The 21,424-nt window shown below is 42.7% G+C and overlaps 1 protein-coding gene across 3 annotated transcripts in view; it reads left to right on the forward strand.

Annotated features, from left to right (window-relative positions):
* Window positions 1-1,261: 1,261 nt before the first annotated feature.
* Window positions 1,262-21,424, forward strand: part of TGFBR3 (transforming growth factor beta receptor 3) — a 121,442-nt gene continuing 101,279 nt past the window's right edge. The window contains exons 1-3 of one of the 3 annotated variants that reach the window (XM_055815231.1): window positions 1,264-1,454; window positions 2,124-2,218; window positions 16,329-16,499. In XM_055815231.1, coding sequence (XP_055671206.1) covers window positions 16,439-16,499 — 61 coding nt within the window. In that variant the 5' untranslated portion in view covers window positions 1,264-1,454; window positions 2,124-2,218; window positions 16,329-16,438. Of the gene's footprint in view, window positions 1,455-2,123; window positions 2,219-16,328; window positions 16,500-21,424 lie in introns of all 3 variants that reach the window. The other 2 variants (XM_055815232.1, XM_055815230.1) reach the window with 2 other exon arrangements.

The raw sequence follows: 21,424 nt of genomic DNA on the forward strand, positions 1-21,424 counted from the left end.
CTGACATATGGATGGTATGTGCAGCAGAGCTGTATGGGTAAGACTTGTCCAAATAGGTAGAGATCAAAATTAAGTGTGAGTGGCAATGGATTATTCTAAGTTGCAAATTGGCATTTTAAGAGTGGCTAAATTGTGTCTGAGCTCTCTTAATGCGCCTCTGGAGTTCTTGCATCTAGCCGGCACTGTCGGCTGGGGGGCAGCCTGTTAGTGAAGCCAAGCAGTACTAGGGATGAGTCAACCCCCTCAGCCCCACAGTCAGAATGCGGATTAAACTAGGAAGAATTTGCTAAATAGTCTGAAGCTCCTCTGCATGGTCTCCGTGCCTCTACAGGAATATTTGCTTATCGGGATAACGGTAGGACGAGGACTCGGTTTTGCGACGGGAGCTTTGCTGTATTGATGTTCGCGGAGTGCCAGCGGCGCCGCGGCTTTTGAAGGACGCACAGGGGCTGCGAGCGGCACAGCAGCACCCACCGCCCGGGGAGCCCTGGAAGGCGCCGTCCGTTCATTCTCCCCTTGCCCTGGCGGAAGGAGCAAGCTGCCCCGAGCTGGGCGGCGGGGGGAAGCCTCGCTCCGCGATGCGGGCGCCGTGACACCGCGGCCAAGGGAGCCTGGGGGGGGTAAAGGCATGTCCCGTCCTGTATCCCGCACCGCGGAGTAACGCACCCGCCAGCTGCGGGCTGTTTTGCCCCGTGTACGCAGTGCCGGCTGCGCTGCTCCCTCGGAGCGGGGCGGGGGTGCCGCCAGCCCGCTCCCGCGGGGGGTACAGGTGCTGCCCGCGGTGGGGCCGCGCCTCCCCGTGCGGGGCCGCGGTCCGTGGCGCCTCCGGCAGGTAGCGCCCGGTGCAGTGCGGTTACCGGCGTGAAGTGCCCGCTGCTGGACGCAGCCCTTAACGCAGGTAACGCGAGGCCGTGGCCGCCCCAGCCGCGGGGCGCGGGCTCTGCCGCCGGTGCGCCCCCTCGCCCGACTCGCGGGGGTGAGGGGTGGGGGCGCGGCCGGTCCGTGCCTGTGACCGGGCCGGCAGCCGCGGGGCCCCGGGGCTCAGGTGCCGCCCGGGGGCGCGCGGGGCGCGGGCCGCGCGCTCGGCGGCGGCGGGCGCGAAGGGCGGAGGCGGGCGCGGGCGGCTGCCCGTCACGGCGCCATCCCCGCCCCGCGCCCAATGGCGGCGCGGCCCCGCCCGCTCCGCCCCGCCCCGCGCGCGCCATGGGGTTACTGGCGGGCTGGGGGCCGGGCGGGCGGCCGCGCGCCTCCTCCGCCTCCGCCTCCCGCCGCCTCCTCCCGCGCGCGGCGGGCCGGGCGGCAGTGGCCGGCGCTGGGCGGCCTGGGCGAGGGCTGCCCTCCCCTCCCGTCCGTCCGTCCCGTTCTCTGCCGGCCGCCGCCGCGCTGCACATGGCGTAGCCGCGCTGCTGCGCGCCTGCCCCCGCGGGACGCGGCGTGGACGGACCCGCTGCCAGGTGGGTTCGGCGGCCGCGCCCCCCCTCCCGTCCCGTCGGCGGGGGTAGCCCGGGCCGGGCGCCCCGCAGGGATGCGGCGGCCGTCGGTGCGGACGCGGGGTGTGCGCCCCGGGACGCGTCACCCTGCGCGGGGCTGGGCGGGGGCGGCTGCCGGGCTGGGATGGGGGTGCGGGACCTGCTGGGGGACGGGGCGCCCCCGCGGACCGTGCGCACGGGCAGCGCCGTGGGGGAGCGGGGCGGGGGCCGCGGGGTGGGCCGCCCCGGCGGGCCGCAGGTGTCCCAGCGAAGGCCGGTTGCGTCGGGCAGGTCTGTGCGTGCAGGGCCGGCAGCTCGCTGGCACCGAGGGGAGTCCCGTGCCCGTGCTGATGCCGCTGTGCCCCCCCCGGGGACATCGCACCCTTAGCGAGGCCAGCTGGGAGCTCCGTGGCTACGAGCCCGGTGTAAAGTCGGTGCATGTGAGGAGAACGCGAAGGCCAGCGTCGTGTCGTGTCGTGTCGCTTCGGAGTTTCACTGAGGAGGTGCTGACCTGGGGGGTTCACCGTGGTGTGTTCTGCAGGGGATGTGCTGGAGCAGATTCCCTGCAGCTTCCTGAGCACATCTCTCCTAGCAATAACAATGATATGCCGTTAAAGTCAGATGTAAATTAAGTAACTTTTCAACTTTACCCAGTTTCAGATGTGCTTGTAATTCCTATGTTACCGTCATTGCAGTCAAGCAGTACGGGAGACGATCCTTCTTGTCTTTTTCCCAAGAAAGGACTTCAGGTATAGCAGCACGCGTGCTGACACCTTTTCTGCTTGCAGATGTAACCAGGTGTAAATCTACTTAACTCAGTTCTATCAAGCTGTAGCTGTTTATAACTTGATTATGATAACTTATTATTTTCTTCTCAAGCACATGACCATCAGCACAGCTCAGTTTTAACAGGAACCTCTTGATAGGGTTTGTAACCAGTTAGAGAGAAGCTTGGATGAACGAGTGCCATGGTTTTGTTCGAAGAAGGAAATTTTCCTGGTTGAGTCGGTATTTATACCAAACTAAGTATTTCTGTAGAGGTTTTTTTGGGTGAGGCCACACAGGCTGGTATTAGACCCCCTCTGGGGAGAAAAGCCAAAGTGAGAGAGCCGCCTGCTCTAATTGTGGGGCCAGTTAGGTTCAGCTTATGGTGACCTGGAGCACTGTTGCTATCATATTCTCACATGTGGAAGACTTTAAAAAAACTACATGCATAAATACAACTTCTTCCAAAGGCTGTTTATCACTTCTTTCTAGGAATATTCCATTTCCCTTACAGTTCATGGTTTTTTCCGTGGATGCCAGGGACAACATGAATTGGTAGCTGGGCTGTAACTAGCACTGTACAGGTGTCCTGTTGAAGTATTTCCAACAAGAGCGTTAGCAAAATGTTAGTGGAAGATGCCTATTCATTTGAAGAGCTCTAGTTTAACCCTTGAAAGCTTACAGGGCTTGAATCCTAGCTGTGGAGGAGCTGCTCTGGTGAGGGCGCAGACCCGGGCCGACACCAGCTGCTGCAGCTGGTGCTCAGTGTTCCTGGCTGGCTGGGGGAGGAAGGGAGGGGCGGGGGGGCGGGGGGGGCAGGTTGTTGGCTTCCTTCAGTGAAGAGCCCTTTACTCTGAAACTTGCTTCCCCCAATTGTTTGCTGTAGTCCAACCTTGTTAAGTTTAAAGTGACACTTCAAATTTTTCTCTTCTACTGTGCTTTCTCTCTCTGGGAAAGTCTTGTTCAGTCATTAATTCTGATGCACCTTTTGTGTGTTCAGGGCCTCATATAGTCAGAGTATGTAAATGATGTCTACCATGAATGTGATTTCTTTTAAAAAAGTAAGTTTCAATTTTTGTTCTCTGGTGTGCAAAACATCTTTTAATGCCTTAGCATCCTGATGCCTACCTCTGGGATCAGTGTTTTGAAGTTAATTGCTAAGCCAGCAGGGGGAACACAAAACTTTCTGTCTATGAAGCCTCCCTCCCTCCCTCCCTCCTTCCCATGGTTGCAATTTGTTAAAACTTTGGGCCTGTACTTTTGATAGTATTTCTTTAGAAGATGAAAGTCAGTTTACCTGAAAAAATCCCCACAACCATACGTTGGAATAAACACATTATTTTTAAACGCTTCTGTGTTAGTTTGCTCTAGCAGGCATGTCTGCCACTCTTCTGAATGGAATTTTTGTCATATTAGCCAGAACAGAAGTTGAAAAAACACTGGAAGTTTATGTAAGTGAAATTTCTCTTTGAAGATGTTTGAGGTGAATTAATTAAACCCAAGAAATGATATTTTGAGTTATCCTGTAAAGTTTGAGATGATGAGCTAGACAGAATATTTTCACAGTAAAACTATTACTGTATCATGTTTATGATTGTATATGGAAATCTTGAGAGCTAAAGTTGAGTTGCAAAAAAGTTGTATTCTCACAAGAAACTATTCCTAGTATTTAGGGTTTCCATAAGAGAGAATATTTTTAGATATTCTCTTAGGTTTTAAGAAGTTATTACTGGCTTATTTTTGTAAAGGTCAACTGACACTCCCGGCACAGATCGATAATGATTTTTCTTTTTTGATTTGTATTGGCGTAACAATTGATTAAATTCAGCATTCCTGGCACAAAAGATGTAAAGGCTTTTGCCAAAGAAGGTTATCTGGATGACTTGCATTGATTGGTATTGCTTTCTAGTCTGTCAAGTCTGATGCAGCCAAATGGCAAATCCTTGAGGTTATGGGTATACAGACAGATTGCTGAATGCCAAGTGAAGAATGGGAATTTGCAGCATGTCAGCTATTCCCCAGTAAGAGCCAAGGAACAGGCTCTTACCTTGCAGTAAGTGTGAGTTACCTTGCTGCTTATACTTGGGGTGAAGCTGTCTTTCACTGATGGTGGGGTAAAAACATGCTCGGGAGCATTTGCCATGGATTTGCTACTTGTGAGTGATAATAATTGCTTATTATCCTAGCATTAGGTCTTAGAGCAAGTGGAGACAAAATACAGTTCAATTGAAATTGAGAGTCCCAGGTCAGGTTTAGAGGAAGAGATGTCAGCTCCTCTGGTTCTGGAATGGCACTTACTGCATACGAGGTATTAAATGCGTTTTCTTCCCATTGTGTCAGTGACAAGGTATAAGCATATTCCAGTAGCTGTGCTTTCTTCCCTGAGAGCGTTGTCTGACGTTGCCAGATACTGAAAGTACAAAAAGATGGATGTTAATTTCTGTTGATGATCTCCCTCTTCCATTGTTTTTGTGGAATCGCAAAACTTACTCTGAGATGCTGAAGTACATAGTTTGTAAAGTCAAAGTATGATCTCTGTTTTAATTTATTTTTTTTTGAAAATAACACTAAAGTTTTGCCTGACCTGTTTTAAAATTCTTTTGTTTGAGATCTCCAATAACATTCTGTTGACATTTAAGACATGAATTACCAAGTCTTGAGTGATTTATGTAGATCTCAGAAAGTCCTCTGTGGGATACAGATTGCAAATATCTTTGCAGTCACATTACTTTTGATCTAGTTCCACAAAATATTTGTGTATTATAAATAGGCATTACTTCTATAGCATTAATATTTGTGGTCATTAACAGTGGTATGCTAGTTTTTAGCCACTTCATGAATAGAAGCATGTTTTGCCTTAAAACCTACTAGCAAAGAAGTAGTGCAATTGGAATTGCTTTATCCATAACTGTGGATTCGCATTTTTATGTGCTGGCAGTCATCCAATAGAGCAGCATTTCTTGCGCTATTACAGCAACAATTAACTCTGTGGTAGCCAAAATGAAACAGATTTACACATCTCTAGAAATCACCAAAAGAGGGACTTTAAAGCTACTATTTAGTATAAATCCCGTATTTTTTATTTCCACTCTGGCAAAACAGATTTTTTATCTTTTTTTAAAGAACATCCTTTACGACCTTAAGTATCTAAGCAGTCAGATTTGTCAAGTTCAGCAGACAGCATTTTATATATTGCGTTGTAAGTGTTATATTGTTGAATTGTTCTGCTTACAAATAATTATGTCTGGCCACATATGCTAGTTTATGATGTATTTATAATGAAATAAATGGATTTATTGAGGAAAATGTGAAAATCATTATTTCATATACATTCTGTGAATAATACTTGAAAATGAGCGATACCTGTTTATTGTTAACAAAGTTAATTTTGTTATATTTAGCACTTCTCTTTAATAGTCGAATTCCAATACACTAGTTGGCCAAGTTCAGATTTTTTCCCCCCCTTTTTTTTTCTTTTCTTTTTTTTTTTTTTTTCCTGTTGCAACAGTTAAGATTTTGGGAGTCAGCTGGAAAGGGCCTCTCTTTTAAATGAAGTTTTGCTGTGACCTTCCAAGAGATGTGTTTAGATTGCAGGAGAATAGCTTATCTAGAGGTCTTGGCTCTGAAACAGGTTAATTATAGAACTAATACAGACAGGTTGTTTTTCTGCACAGAAGGCAACAGGGACTGCGATACATGAGGTATTGGTAATGATTCTGCAAAGGAATGGCGATTCACTTATACTCTGATCTCCTTTGTAAGCATAGCCATTTTCTGTTGGAAATCAGTGTAGGTTCATTGTGCGAGTCAGGGACAATAAAAAAAAATCCCAAAGCATCCAGTGAGCTTACTGGATAGTGTAGATCTGCTGAATACATGTGTTTCTTTGCCAAGAAACTGGAGGTGGATTGAAGACCAGTATGCCTTCTTTTGTCTTAGATTTATAGATGTGATTTTTTAGACCGTAGCTGTATTTGGCACAACGTGATTGAGAACTACGGTAGTATTTTATCACTAATGTAGTATTTTGTTTGTGATGATGATTTGAGCGAAGCAAAATTCTGTTCTGATTTACAAAAAAACTATTGTGGTATTCGAAAAGATAGATCTTTTGTTATATTAAGGCTATTGCATTAATGGACCAAGTCACTCCTCCAGTGTATACAGCTTATGTTATGTGATGGAGTAGTTCTTCCCTCTGGTGTTTGAAATGACTGGTGTTTCTGAATACTTGTAGGTCTGGTGATTTGGTTCACTCCAGTGGTGAGGTTTAGTGATTTCCTTCTAGCATATGAGATGCACAAATTATTTATATGACTGTAGGAATTTATTGTGGCCTTCCATCTCCCTAAGCTTCTGTTCAGTGCTTTTTACAGTCTCCATGTATACATTTAACATAAAATAAAAGAAGGCAGGAAATTCTGTATGGTAAAAATTATATGGGAGTGTATCTCCATTCTGAGTGGAACATGCCAGTGATGTGTATCTTCATTAAAACAAACCTTTATTGCAGTGCTTATAAATTATAATTTTTATGAAAAATGTTTTGCCTCAACCTGAACGTGTTTCTCTGCCAGCCACATAAATTACACTGCTTATTTGGGAGACAATTAGGGAGAGGGTAGATTACCCCTACATGAAGGGAAGCTCCTTTTGACTCATTCTTTTAATAACCATGTGGCATTGTAAGGTCTTCCCTATTTATGTGGGAGAAGTTTCCTATCTTACATTTGTGCATCTGAAAATTTAGTGGCTAACAGCTCAGTTTTGATAAATATGTTTGAGTTCTTGTTTAGCAACCTGAAGAAATAATCTATTAATCTACCTGCTTTCTAGAGTATGCCTTATTTGAGAGAGCAAAATTCAATACGTGCTTCTTTTAGTTTGGTTGAGTTGTGTTGTGTTGTTTTTTATTCCCCCCCCCCCCCCCCAATGTGTTTTGATAATGCATATGGCTAACTTTTAAAGTACTTAGTAGTTAATATTTTAACGTGTTAATTTACATCTTGTAGAATCTTAGGGCCAGTGGCAGTGGGGAGGGCTGATTTTTATCACCTTTTCCAATTACTCTGTAATGGGAAATGCTGGTTTTCAATCCTGTGCAATTTGCTGACATCCCGCCCTGCCCACCACAAGAGGATGGCATCCTTATATAGCAAATTTGTGCTTAATACCAAGTCTTGCTTTTCATTATTACTCCTTGTGGGTTTCACACAATTAACCCACAGAATTTTGGGTATTTGTAGATCCTAGTTTCAAAACTACTTTTCTAAATATATAGAGGTCATTTAAATCCGAAAGAGATTTATTTAGCCTTTTTCCTGGTAGGAAGGTTCCAGCTAGAATACAGTTTCTAGATACAGTTCTAAGGTTTTGTAGTTCAGTCTTGAAAGAATAACAGCATCAGGCATTCATTACAGAACAATTTGCTGAAATCTTCTACCCTGAGTGGAAGAAGCCTTGCTGAGTTAGTTGTTGGTAACTTTCCATTCTGCTATGGCTTGTTCTCCACAAGGAGATACCTTCCCTAGGGTTATATCTGTCTTGATAGATACATTAGAGCTTTTATCTGCTCAGTTTAGGTGTGCAATTAGAAACTGAGCCAAGTAAAACTTAAGATAAATGAAATGTGTGTGAGGTTGTTGGCTGCTACTGTGTTTGTGAAGAGTGAGATAGCCCAGTGCCAGGAAACCTATTCTGTTTCAAATTAGAAACCATAAAAAAGTAAGTAATTAGGCCAAAGAACTTTAACTATGAGGAGGAAAGGTTGTAGAGATTTGTTTAATGCAGTTTATGATCTTCTTGTTCAGCCTGGAGATTCCTATGCCCTAGAAATGTTCTTGTTTCAGGGTAAACTTTTCAGAAGCAGCAAGTCCCAATTAAAAAATGAGCCAGGTCCTAGTTGTGGTGAGATATTACTGGCTCAGTTCATTTGGAACCTGAGTTTTATTTAAATGTAGATTTGAGACTTAGAGATTTCTTAGGCTGCCATGGAAACTTTAACCCAGCCTTTATGTATTATGTACGTTTCTAGAAGCCTCTGCTTTTTACCTCCTCCTGCAACCAGAATGTTCATCTGGAAGATGGCATATAATTGTACCACTGGTGTTCCCTTAATTGTACCACTGGTGTTCCCTGACAAGAGCAGTCAGATTTTTCATCCATATTCTAGTTAGAAGATGGGAAGCAGAATTGCCTGAAGTAGTGGTGTCTTTGTAGGCAGGCGTTAGGGGGGAGCTGCTGTGGCCATGTTGAGGTCCTGTTACCACTTTTTTGCTTGTAGAAGTATAGGCTGACTGTGAGTTGGCCAGAAAATAGACGGCTGAAGGTAGGACTAGATTGCAGATTACTTGAGCCGTTACAGTACAAGAGCTGTACAGCATCCCAACACCTTGTTTTCTCTGCTCCTTTTAGAGGTGCTCTGATGTAGCACGTCCCCAAGGGCTCTACATTCAAGCAGAGTTCTGATTTGGTACTCAAGTTAAATGTAGGGTGTTGGTCTTGTTAAACTCTGTCTTCAGTTCCATGTGTGCTTCCTAATGTAGAGATGTGCTAATCTCTAGGAATTTCTGCTGTTGTCAAAAAGGACGCTGTTCCAGCCTCGTCCTGGAAGAGTTGTGTACTCCTTCCACTAAAACACTCCCGAATGCATTTCCTTCCCTTCCTCCTATTGAAACCCTCCTACATCCTGATCCTGTAAGAGTCTATTCTCTTGTTTATACTTGGTAAGCAAAACCTTGCCCCTCAGCCTATGAAGATTCAGCGGCATACCTCCCTGTGTTTGGGGGAAGGGAAGTCCTGGGAACATTTAACAGAATGATTTTTATCCTGTCTTACTTTTGTGCTACGTTGTGCAATGATTATTCAGCTGAAACTTCCACAGTGTCTGGTGTCATGACTTTATTTTTCTGATCTAAACTCACAGCAATTTGAGTCAGGTGATTTAAAAAAAAAAAAAAAAAAAAAAAATGTTGCAAAGCTGAAGGGAAAGTTTGTTATGAAATGACACTGAGAATAGACAACCTCACCCAAACCGGAGCTTCATGCCACCTGTGGGCAAAATACGTACCAGGTAACAAAACCAACCTTAGTACTAAAAAGGTGGAACGGTTTCACATCTTTTATGGACTCACTTGTGTATATTTTGTGGCTTCCTGTAATTTGGCAGGCTACATTGTAATACATTAATAAGAAAATAAATAAACAAAATGTTAAAACAAAAGTCACATGGAATAGACGGGCACAATTGCTAAATGGCATAAAACATCTTCCCTTGGCACTTGTCCAGTTCCCATAGCCTTTAACTGTGACTTGTTGAAATGTCCCATTACAAGCACAGCAGCATGTGAACTGCAGGACATCAGAGTTACTTTTTCCCTGGGCTTTTGATATGTCAGGATTTTTAGTTTTATTACTATTCATATATTCCTTCAAAATGAAACCACTTTGTTGTTTCTAAAACAGAATCTGTCCCCTTAATAGGATATGAATAAGTTACTGTTTTGCATTCTGAGCAGTGGAACTTCATGTGCATGTCTTGGACATAGACATTAAAAAAATATGTACACATTTTCAATTCTCTGTTAATATTTGCTAACCCTATTAGTCAACTTTTCGACCTGTTAGTGTATAAATCACGCAGAATTGACAGAGGATCAATGTCATCTGATAAAAAAGAAATCTGCTAAAATGCATATTTAATAGGAGTAGGGTTATATAATAAATTCTTTCAAAAACTGTTCTATTCCTAAGTTGATAGAACTGCCTTTGTAGTTAACCATTTGTGATTTATTATTTTTTTTGAAGTTGAGCTTGGGTGTAGTTGATTACAGATTACTGCCTTTTTACTTACACATGGAAGGCATGTATTCATTGCATTTGCATAGGGAACCCACATAACAAATGGGAGAAAAACTGGTTAAGTAAGTTAAATGGTTGCCATGCGTAAAACAAACAAACACAAAGTGAAAAAGCTTTGGCTGTGAAGGCCGCCTTGGATGGCCTAGAAACTTGGGTTCACGTTGCTATGGCAAAACAACACAAAGGGACAGATCCTGCTGGGTTCACTCAAGTATCCCCATTCACTTTGGTGCGACTTGTGATGTGACTTAGAGGAGGAGGATTTTTGGCTCACTTTGTTAGAGAAGTGTTTGCTAGCAGTGTTGTAGAGAGCTGTGCAACCTCTGGCACCATGCATGGAAAGAGGAGGGAATTACCAGAGCCCGTGTTGATAAGGAGGAGAGGAAGTGGAAGTTATTCTTCAGGCAGGGAAGGAAAAGGTTAGACAACGAGGAGGGCAGAGTTAAGGGAAGGGAAGAGCTTGTATGGGAAAGGTAGGTGGTAATTAAAGAAACAGATGGTGACTATTGGGGAAAAGGCTTAAGGGAACAGAAATAAAAGGGGAAAATAAAGCAATAAGAACTCAATTCAGCAATAAATGTGGCAAATTCCTGTGCTACAGAAGCCTTTAATAGGAAACAGAAACAACCCCCAAATCTGTGGCTGTAGCCACCTGCAGGTGTGTATGCTGCTAGGTTGGGCTGTGCAGAGAAGCTTTGAAAAAGCAGGCAAAAGTAAATTTACAAGGAGAATAACAGTGGGAAAAAAGTGAAACTAAGATGACCACTGATCTCAAGAATAGTATATAATAGGTATTTTGCTAGAAGTACAGAAACAGACTGACTAGAAAGGTGCTCAGATGCTCTGGAGACAGCTTAATCCTCGGTCATTTTCATTTGTAGTTCTTCAGGCACTGTAGAACAGAGTCCTGTCCCCTTTTTGGAGAGCAGTAAGCAGGCGTGGGGATGGATACCTTTCTGCTGGTGGCAGAACAGGGCAGAATGTGATTTCTTAGTGGCAAGCCATCCATAGACCGCAGAGCCTTACATCCTAGTAGCCCCTGTCAGTGAGGGCTGGGAATTCTTTAGTGGAAAAGTGTGGTGTTTTTTTTCTTTTTCCAAGAGTAAGCAGCATGCTTCTAACTTCTGAGTTCTTTAGTCATGTTGTAGTATTAAAGTTGACTTTTTAGTTCAAAGGATAGCTCTAAAAAAATTCCACAAAAGACTAGAATTCTGAGGAAGACGAGTAGTAGATTTTTACAAAGAAGAAATATTTTGATTAATGAAAGGTAACAGTAGTGTACGGAAGTGGTGTGGGTTTTGTGCTTACTCCTGCTGGCTCTGACAAAGTCAGATTCTTTTAAATACCATTGAGTTAAAGAGCGTTTGTTGTTTACTAACACTTACAGTAGCAATGAGGTCTGTCCTGTGGCCGGCCATGCTCGCAGGCCGCTCAGTGCATCCCAGTGTTCTCCAAAAGCATCGTATTTTTCACTGGTTTCTAACTAAGCTTTAGGCATTGAAATTCTCATGGACATTAGAAGCTCCTACTCTAAACCAAATTAAAACCTCATACTTCCTCCTCTTGTCCTCGTGTACTTCAAAATGTGTTTCCCCCCTTCTACTCTCCCAATTGTCTTTGAAACCTAATAAAATTTAGTAGTAGTAAGATTCTTCCTGATATTCCTGGTAGCATGCATTCCTCATTGCATCTGCAAAATGATACTTCTCAATGCAACAGGCTCTTTTGTGCTCTTTAGACTCTCACTTTTGTCAAGACCAGTAGCCTTTATGACGGCAAACTCTGCAAAAATGACCCCAGCAGACTGTGCTTCTTAGTCGATCTTCAGTGGCTCTGGCAGCAGATGCCCTCCTTTGCCAGCCTTTCTCACAGCTTGTAGCAGTGTAAAGCATTGGCATGAAAACAGTGTGTTTAGTAAACCCAAAGATCTCATATCATCTTTGCTTCCTTGTTGGGATTTTTTTGGTTATACTTCTAGTATGCCCTTTCGTGACATCAGTTACAAAAATAGCTACCCAGATATACCCCAAAGGAAAAGATGATTCTCTTGGAAATTTCTTTTGAATCTCAAATTGACTAGTAGTTGTGTTTACTTCTTGGATAAATGCTTTAGGTTCCCAATCCCTTTGCAAAGCTTTCTTCCCTTTTTGCAAAGAAAATGTCCCCTTGTTCTGTGGACAGCCTCAAATTTTCCTAGTTTGCAGGTTTCACACTGGAGCAAAATCTGGCATGTTTTGTACCACAGCTGAATTTTTATCACCTATTTTCTTATTCATTTCTCTTCGGTACTCTCAGATGGTCAGGTAATAGCAGCTTCATAGCTGACTTACATCACAGGTGAGGATGATCAGATTTTCAAAAATACTGACACACATCCTGCTTAGTAGTTTATTCTTAAATGAATTTTAGTAGTATTTTTGTCTGTGCTTTTTGACTTGAATTTCTGCTGTGTAGCTGGCAGTTCGGATATCATCCATCCTAAATTCATGAAACTCACTGTCAGTTTGTCACCCTTTTGTGATGTTTTTCAAGGTTTGAAATTTGCCCTCCTTTTTAAGTTTGTGAATGCATATCTTCAAGCAAGTGAGCTCTTTCCTTAGAAAGCTCTTCCTGTCTTTCATTTAAGTCTCCACTGTTCACCCTTAGCAAGACGGCAGAATCAGAGCAGGATCCTAGGGCTTTTTGATTGTATACTGCCTGCTCAGAGGTACACCTTTCAAATGTTATTGGTCAGTGGGTTGCAGTAGGAATTCGATTTTACGTACAAATGGAAATGTATATATTCTCTCTCCCTTTTAAATCATTCAAAAATCAAAGTTGAGTCAAAACTTGGCCTTTTAACATACTTAGGTAGTCAGCACAGAATGGGATTCCCACCTGCTCTCAGCAGCATTGCTTTGTCCCCAGTTCTGTTCTTGTGCTTCCTATTTCTGCACAACCCTGTGCCTTATAAAAATGTCACTGAAGAGTGAGATGCTTGTGCTGATGGAGGAGTGATCTAAGTAATGTCTTCCGTTTTCCTATTTAATATATTACTGAGCATATGTGCCATAGTTGCTCTTTTTTTGGTTTCTCTTTTGTTCGTTGTTGTTGAAATGGCAATACATCAGTAAATCAAGTTTCAGAATGCTTATTCATTGCCTGTTTGCACATATGACATCTTGCAGGACATTATGATGGTCTTTTATAGCTAAGACTGGCTAGAAACCTCATGATTTGCTGTACTGGATCATTTTTCTTTCTGGCAGTATTTAAAAATTGAGTTAGCAACCAAATACTCTCACTGAGTAGATTTAGGTTTCTTTTCATCTAGAAAATTAGCAACAAATTATTCCAGCTTCCATTTGACTTCCCAAATGATGTTCAATATCTGTCATAAATTCCATATGGCTTGCCATTTTGGCATTAAACCTGTTTGATTTGGATTTCTGTGTTTAAAAACTTATGTGTTAAAGGATTATCCAACCCTTGTCAACAATTTATTATTTCTGTTTAATAAAGGCTGGTCTTAATTTGCCACAAAGTTCAGTCTCCCTCATGGATTTGAGGGTTTAGCTATATAACCTTACACTCTAGGGGGAGATGAGAGGTATCTAGGAACTCACTGATGGTTCCAGTAGGTCCAGGATGAGTAATTTTCACAAGCCTTGTAAATTGCCCGAGGAAGCCATCATTTTCTGAGCTTTTCTTGTTTTGAGCTGTCTCTAGCATTGGTTTTGTGTGTGTGCATTCATCCTTCTCCTGAACTTCTTTTTTTCTTGAAGACAAACCCATCTTCTACAAAACGTCATGAAAGAAATCTTTGGGTAAATCATGCTTATTTGGGGTTTTAGGGTGGACTATTGCTGCTTTATGAGGCTGTGTTGTTTGTCTTGCTATTAATGATAGAAATTCCTTGCAGAGTGTCGTTACTTGGGTCATGTTGTGTGGTAGTAGCCTCACCTATCATTTTTTAAAATGTATTGATCCTAGTAAGCAATGGAAGGAATAGGTTGTGCTAGAGAACCTGCAAGTGACAAAGCATTCAACCTCAGTAACAGTGGTATGTTCTAAGATGGAATAAGCAAAGTTACACAGACCTGATGTTGTTACCTGAATGATATGTAAGTAGGTATTTGTTTATTTCTTGAAACATTTGTTTGTCTTGGGTTAACTAATATCTGTCCCTAGGTTCAGGGACAGTTTTAAAAAGGATATTGCATGGAAGAGAACAAAAAACGCAATTTGGGGTGCTTTTTTTCAGCTAAGGCTACTTTAAGCAACAGGTTCTTAATTTTTGAGGTCAAGGTTATAGGTATGTGTAAGTATTTTCACAGATAGTGGCAGTCTCATGTAATATAATGACGATGGGAAAGAATCTTCAGTTTGGGTTATCTGATTATATATTAATCATACATAACGTTGTGAATAGCAGATAACAAGGTACCTGGGTCTTGTTTACACTGTGCAAAGTGGTGGGTACCTCTTCAGAGTCAAGAGCAAATTCCTTTTCCCCAGACTGAGCACCAATAGGTAAAAGATAAAGATAGCATTACTAGAGTTAGTATTTCTCTGGGGGTTTCCTTCAGTCACTGCTGTTGTCTGACAATGTAAGCCACTGGAAGGGAGGTGATGAGGAGGTGCAGGGGAGAGAACCAGTTACAGAGTTTCAACCTAAAACATTTTGTGTCAAAAGCAAACAGGAAACAAAAGCAAATGTACTTCTTATATGGGATGCTGAGCTTGAAAGTGAACTGCCTGAAACCCCCTGGTGTGCTGGCTATTCAGCTCCTTCCTTGCCCCGTGTGTTTGTCCCGCAGAAGTGTGGTGTCTGGGTGCTCCCAGCAGCCTGCAGAGCCACCCTGGGGCTCGCCACCCACACTGGTGGGATCGGGGGCACTGAGACTGGTCAGAGCTGCTCGGAGCGGGGCGCTGAGCAAAGGGCCTCTTGGAGGCTGTAGTTCTGGCGTTGGGCACCAACAGCCCTTCCGTAGTGGGCAGCTGCAGCTCCCTCTGCACAGGGTAGTGCCATCTCTGCTGGATAACCCGTGGAGAAATTCTGTAAAGGAGTTTCTGTTGCTTTCCTTGTAGCCATAGGAGTGCTATCAGCAGGTATCTTGGAAGTGCTGGTCTAGGTGCAGGTTTCCCTTGTGCAGACTTTTGATGGTGCACAGCGTGGCACATGCTGTGTAACAGGGCCTAGCCTTTGACTGACTTCGCACTTCCTTCCACTTCAATGTCAGCAAGAACCTTTTTAAATGGTGTTTGTGTTGTCAGGGTTTAGGTTTTGGTCCTGACTCAGCATTTTGCTGTCACTTAGCCCCATGATGGTTGTTTATAATTGCTTGCATTGCTTTGTGGTGAGTGTTAGTGGTTGCTGAGGCACCATCTGTCATCTTCTGCTTCTGAAGGCTGGTAGTTAAGTAAAGTAGATAGAATTTTTATTTGATTGAATACAATACCAACATTCTGGTTCCTTACTTGGGCTTTAGTCTCATTTTGGACGTCTATATAACTGAGAAGAGATTAAAAATAAAAAGGTGAAAGAGGATATTGTGCATCTAGTAAGTGTTTCTCCTTGGAAGTCTGCAGCGTGCGTTCTAGGGTCAGAATTTTCATGTTTTTAATGCCTGCAGGCATCAGCTGTATCGTCATTTGTTTGTATAGCACATTTAAGTTGTTTTACTGACCTTGTATATCACTTGAAATCTCTTGAAATAAAGATTCTGAGCAGCTTTATATTTAGTGTCAAGTGGCCTTCAGAATTTGTGAATACTGAGAAACGATGAGTTAAACTTTTTGTGTTACCCATAAACCAGCTACAGCATGTGAAAAACTTCTCCTTGGTTTAATGAAGGTAGCAGCAGATAAATAAGCAAACAAATGTTTGTATGTCCCAGAGAAAGTCCGAATACTTAAAATAAACATGTCTGGGGCTACGAGTACCATTGGCAGGCTCCACCAGGACTTCAGTATTAGTTGACAGAAAGGACTCCGGGATTTCACTTCCAAGTCACAACTTGCACAATGCAAGATATGAAAGAGCAACTGCTACAAAGTGGTGCTGAAATACAGAGGGGAAGAGTCCTAAGTTATCAGTACCTAGGGTATCTGGCAATATAAAATACAGTCCTCTAATAGTCCTTTAAGAAAGAATTGTTTTTTCTCTTGTTACAAGAGGGATAATCTTAAATATCTAGTAACATTTCTGTAAGTTATATTTGTATTGAAATGTATTTTTACTTCTTTCTGTAGGCAATTAAAAGTCTGGAAGATTTGAATTCAAAACACAGATTTCAAAGGAAGTAAATCTACATGAAGAGCTACAAAGGGAGCTGATTTGAGAAGACAGAGCATTTGCAAAAATGTCTTCAAGTTGTGTGACTTCAGTGTTTGCTTTGATGATTTTGTGCTTTGCAGCTGCAGGTAGGTGGCATTATGTAAATCATGCATTCAGTGTAACTGATTGTATGTATTCAGAATAATTGATCAAAAATACTTTTTTGTGCTGGAAAAATGTAGGTCAGCTAAAGTTTATATTTACATCTAGGTTTTATATAAAACTATTATGATCATAATTGCTGGTATGGTGATGTGAGAAACAATGCTGTTCCTGTAAGGATGTTTTCATGCACCTATGTCTCCCCTTAAAATCGTTAAAGAACTGCAGTAGTAACGTAAATTATTTTGGTTATTTATTTATTCCTTTTTTTAAAAAGAGCATTGCATGGTGCACGTATATTACAAAGGGGAAGCTTGCAGTGGAAGCCTTAGGGAGTGGAGGCAGGGTGGCTCTGTCAGGGTGATGCCGAAGCCGAACCATTAGCTCTTTCAAGAGGCTGGATTTATTACCCTGTGTGCAGCGTTGTGCCAGTAAAACTGAGCTAGGGTCTCGCTACAGAGCTGGGCTGGAAGGGTATACCGGCTCATCTCAGTGCTGCCTTCAGGGTCTATAATCTGGAATTAAGTCCTGATTATTCTAGTTCGTAAAAAGACATTTCTGACAAAATCCCAGAAAGGTTCGTAATAGGTCACCAAGTCCATCCAACCTTCCTGCGCTATTGGGATAAACCTCACCTCGGTCATTCCTGACAGTTGTCTAATCTGTTTCATAGTTATCTGTCAATGGTGATGGCAAAGACCTTTTTGTAGCAGTTGTCAGTGTTACTGGAGGTCTCATAGGTTAGGAAAAGGCATTGACATCTATGAGGGTTGTTCCTGTCCCGTGTTTTGTCGTAGACAGGGATTTTTAAAACAGTGTTGCAATAACTTGTGACAGAGAAAGGAAGGATCTGTAGAGTTCCAAGTAGCTAGCTTATACTGTAGTTTCTTCGAGTGCTGAAGTGATTCTTCTTGGTATGTTTGTTTGTCAAAGTTCTTCCTGTGGTTGCAAGGGGCAGCCTCTTCTTACATGTCCAGCGTGGGTCGTTGGAGAAGGGGCCAAGTGGATATACAGTCAGTCAAAATGAGGTATTGGGAAAAGTGGACAGTGGACAGATGGCTTGCTTAAATTGGAGATGTCCTCACTGTGGAAAAGATGACCAGCTTTGGAAGAGACAGGGCTGAGCAATTAAATGTGTTACGATTTGGCTTGCTTTCATTGTTAGCATGGAAAATTATGTTGTTTCAAGCCCTCAGGCCTTGTGGGACTTTCTCTAGGGTTGACCTTCTGAAGGCATCCAGCCAGCATTAGTAACTTTGATTGTTTAATAGTACGTGATGCTAACATTTTGCAATAGCTTCATTACAGATGAACTTTCAGCAATACAGGGTGTGTCTGAGTGTGTCCGCAGCTTGAGCTGAGGATATGAGTGCTGGTCTTGGCTGAGAAGAGTGATGACTTGGAGTGAATCAGAGTCATTATAGATGTGTAAAAATCTACTTTAAAAGAAAGTGCCAGTGTAGAAAATAAAAACTGTTTTAATTGATCACAACAACTTCATTTTGCTGCCAAGGAGATTGCTTGCCTAAGAAGTCAGCCAGCTTTAATTAAAAACCACTAATTTGAAAGTGTTGTCAAACATAGTATTACTATTAGAAAGTTATTCAGTGTTCAGAAACCTTAGCATGTCTGTCCTGAAGTTTATTGTGGTTTCTTTGGTTTTACTCCCCAGTTCTGTGTTTTCCTCTGGCAGCTATTCTTGAAAAGCACTGTGGCCTTGGATTTGATCAGATACTTATTCATAGAGTCACAGAATGATTTTGGCTGGAAGGGGCCTTTGGAAGTCTAGTCCAGTCCCCTGCTCAGAGCAGGCCTAGCTTCAAAGTTATTTCTTTCTTGGAGGCTGGTTCCTTCCCATTATCTGCATGGGAAGAAGATAACTGAAGGGAGTAGGAAGGGTCGTAGTTTGTTAGGGGGAGGTCAGGAAGCACCATCCCTGTGGTTTCTAGCTATGTCTGTCCTGTGGGTTTTGGTTTTTCTTCCATGCTTTTTATTTTTTTTTTTTTTGCAATAAATTCTTAATGAGAATAACTAGTTAATGTCCTTTACAGAGTATCATGAGTACAGTAAGGTAAGAGCAGTGAAGAACTGATGGATTCTGATGAAGGAGAAATGTTGGGCAGATACAATTACAACTGAGGAAGGACAGTTCTCTGAAGTTTAGTTAGATAGAGCTTTTGCAACGTTTTTGTGTCAGTAGTCACCGAGTCCTGTTAACCCAGACAATTATACTTAAATGCAGGGAGTTTGTGGCTGTAGGTGAAATGCAGGTGGGAGCCAGCAATGCATTCTAGCCACGTGTGGAAGAAACTGGATCGTGCCCATAAAAGCTATTGTCAGTGTGGTGGCCAGGGTACTGCAAGCTTTCAGTTGCCACTGTACAGAACCTGCACTTTTTCGGGCTTGAACCATTAACATAGTAGTATAAATAAAACTGAGAAGTATAAATAAAACTTAGAAGTATAAATAAAATCTCTGCGTGCCTGTGGTGAAGCCTGGGGGAGGCAGGGGGCAGCATGCCACCTCCCTAGGGTGTTGATTCTTATATATTGAGTCTTTTTCCAGCTTACTCTTTGTTTCTAAAGTAGTGAGGCTGCTGCAGGGGAGCACACCTTTCTTTTGTTTGCCATTCCTACTGGCGCTGCTATTATTGGTCTAGGTTTTGTTGCTGACACTCCAATATTTTCAGCATTGTTATCTCTTCAGGTATAGGTGATCCTCTAGACGTAATCTGTGTTTTGTTTTGGGGTTGTTTTATTTTCTTTCTTGCTTTTTAAGGTACTAATGTGTCAAATATATCTCAAAAAAAGCCAAAACTGAGTTAGATGACATGATGCACAGAGATGCATATTCAAACCTGAGCCACAAAACTGCATGTTTTTCATGCTAATAGCTTAAAGAATACACCTTGCTAACGTAGCATTGAAAATGGTCTGAATAAATATTCAAAGAATATTGGTCTATTTCTTGACCTCCCCTTACTGCCTGGATGTACATAGCTAAAATGCTTATCTGAATCTGATTTACTTTTAGCATGTACACAGATTTCGTGCAAGCTTATATTTATACAGCTTTAATTGTACAGAAAAAGACTGCAAAGAAAACTCTGATTACTGTGAGATTTTTCTTCCCTGTGGAAAGTCCAAAGCAGGATGGAGAGGAGAACTGCTGGCAAACTACCTGCTTATCTGAAGGAATTATGTTTTTGAAGTGGGCTTAAACTAAGGTCTGGCAACCCTCAGTAGGAACTCCACACGCTCAGAACTGCACACGCTACAGCCTTGGATAACCTCATAAGCAAGTCTGGCTTTGTAGTCTTGGGAGCAAAAATATTCTGTCCTAATGTGGCTTAAATCAAAGGCTGAAACTATTTATTTTACTTTCTGGCAAATTTTTGCAGTTGGGTGCATGATGTATGTCTTGATAAAATGTCTTTAAGAGGGCAACTGAAATGCCCCAGACCCTGAGGGCCAAACCTTCAACAAGATAGGTTCTTCCATAAAGGAATGGGAAAATTTTTTATCTTGGAACTTCTTTTTTTTTCCCTTTTTCTTTCCTGCCTCACTTCAGCTGAAAAGGATGATACAGCCTATGGATCTGCACTAGCCAAGGGTCTCATTCCAGCCTTCTGGGGTAGATCCTGCAGTGGTGCAAATCATTCCCGCTGCCAACAAAGCAGCACAGCCGTGGCATCTGATACCAACCAGAATTTGCCCATGCAGCTGTGTTCTCTTTTCCTCAGCTGCCCTGGCATTTGGTGTTGCTTGTGCTTGCCTTGTAGATACCTCTCCCTTTGTGATGGCATTTCATGGTTTTGATGATGGAGAGACTGTAAGAATTTGATATATTGAAGAATGTACCCATTTTTTGTAATATCGAGCTTAGTGGTTTATCTGCTCACGTTAGGACTGTCTCTATGGTTTTCTTTCAACAGCTATTTATTCCCTGGTTCTGTACTATATTGTTATCATAACTTTTTTTTGTCTTTCTTTCTACATACTTGTTCTTATAAGTAATCTTTACATGGTTCAGAGCATGTGTGCTTTATTTCCATAAGGCTGTTTGCTTGTAAGCTAAATGTATCTTTTGGATATGTGCCCCCCAGATACGGTAGTGATGGGTGCCATGTTAATAAGCGTAACAACAGGAAGAAACAGGCCTTGTCATGACATCTTTTTTTCCCTTTTTTTATAAAGAGGAACTTCCCCTGACCTTGAACACTGGGTTTCCAAAAGCAATGTAGGATTCTTCAAAGTATAATAGAAAGTCTTCCACTGGAAGTTGAAGGATGTGATCTTAAAAAAATAAAATAAAATGCTGGGAGTCACTTGCACAAATTTCCTTCCATTTTAAACAGCGTTGGCTGGGTATTTCCCAGATGTAATTACGTTGTAAGTTTTATTTTTCCTCAAGATGTTTGTTGCCAGAGGTGTGGGGTTTTTTGTTTGTTTAAGTTGTGGTTAGAGGTTGAGAACCAAGGGACAGATGTTGCCTCTTGAATTACTAGGACTGAAGTAAAGCACAGAGTGGTTGCAGGTTTTGAAGGGACAGAGATTTTGCTCTCCACCTTCATTGTCCTTCAGTTCTTTTGCATCATCAGCCAATTTGTGCCTCCCTTGAAAAAACACCCAGTCCTATCCCTTTATGGTCTGGATAGACAGTCTTTTAGAGGAGGAGATAAACCAGTACTCGGAGTGTTTAAAGACTTGCAAGCTCAGAGAAGTGTCTGAGGAGCAGAGCGCTGGTTTGCATGCTGTGCCTTGCTTGTCTCCTGTCTGTGCTGTGGCCATGCTTCAGGTGGGAAAGGCTGTGAGGCACCAGCAGAGCTCTTTTCATCAAAGCCTACTGTGCTCTCACTTTTGAGAGGTTCTAATTAGGAACCACTGACTAGCTTTTAAAGGTGGATGTT

This window comes from Falco peregrinus, chromosome 10, assembly GCF_023634155.1.
Source record: "Falco peregrinus isolate bFalPer1 chromosome 10, bFalPer1.pri, whole genome shotgun sequence".
In the NCBI taxonomy this organism is placed as follows: Eukaryota; Metazoa; Chordata; class Aves; order Falconiformes; family Falconidae; genus Falco; species Falco peregrinus.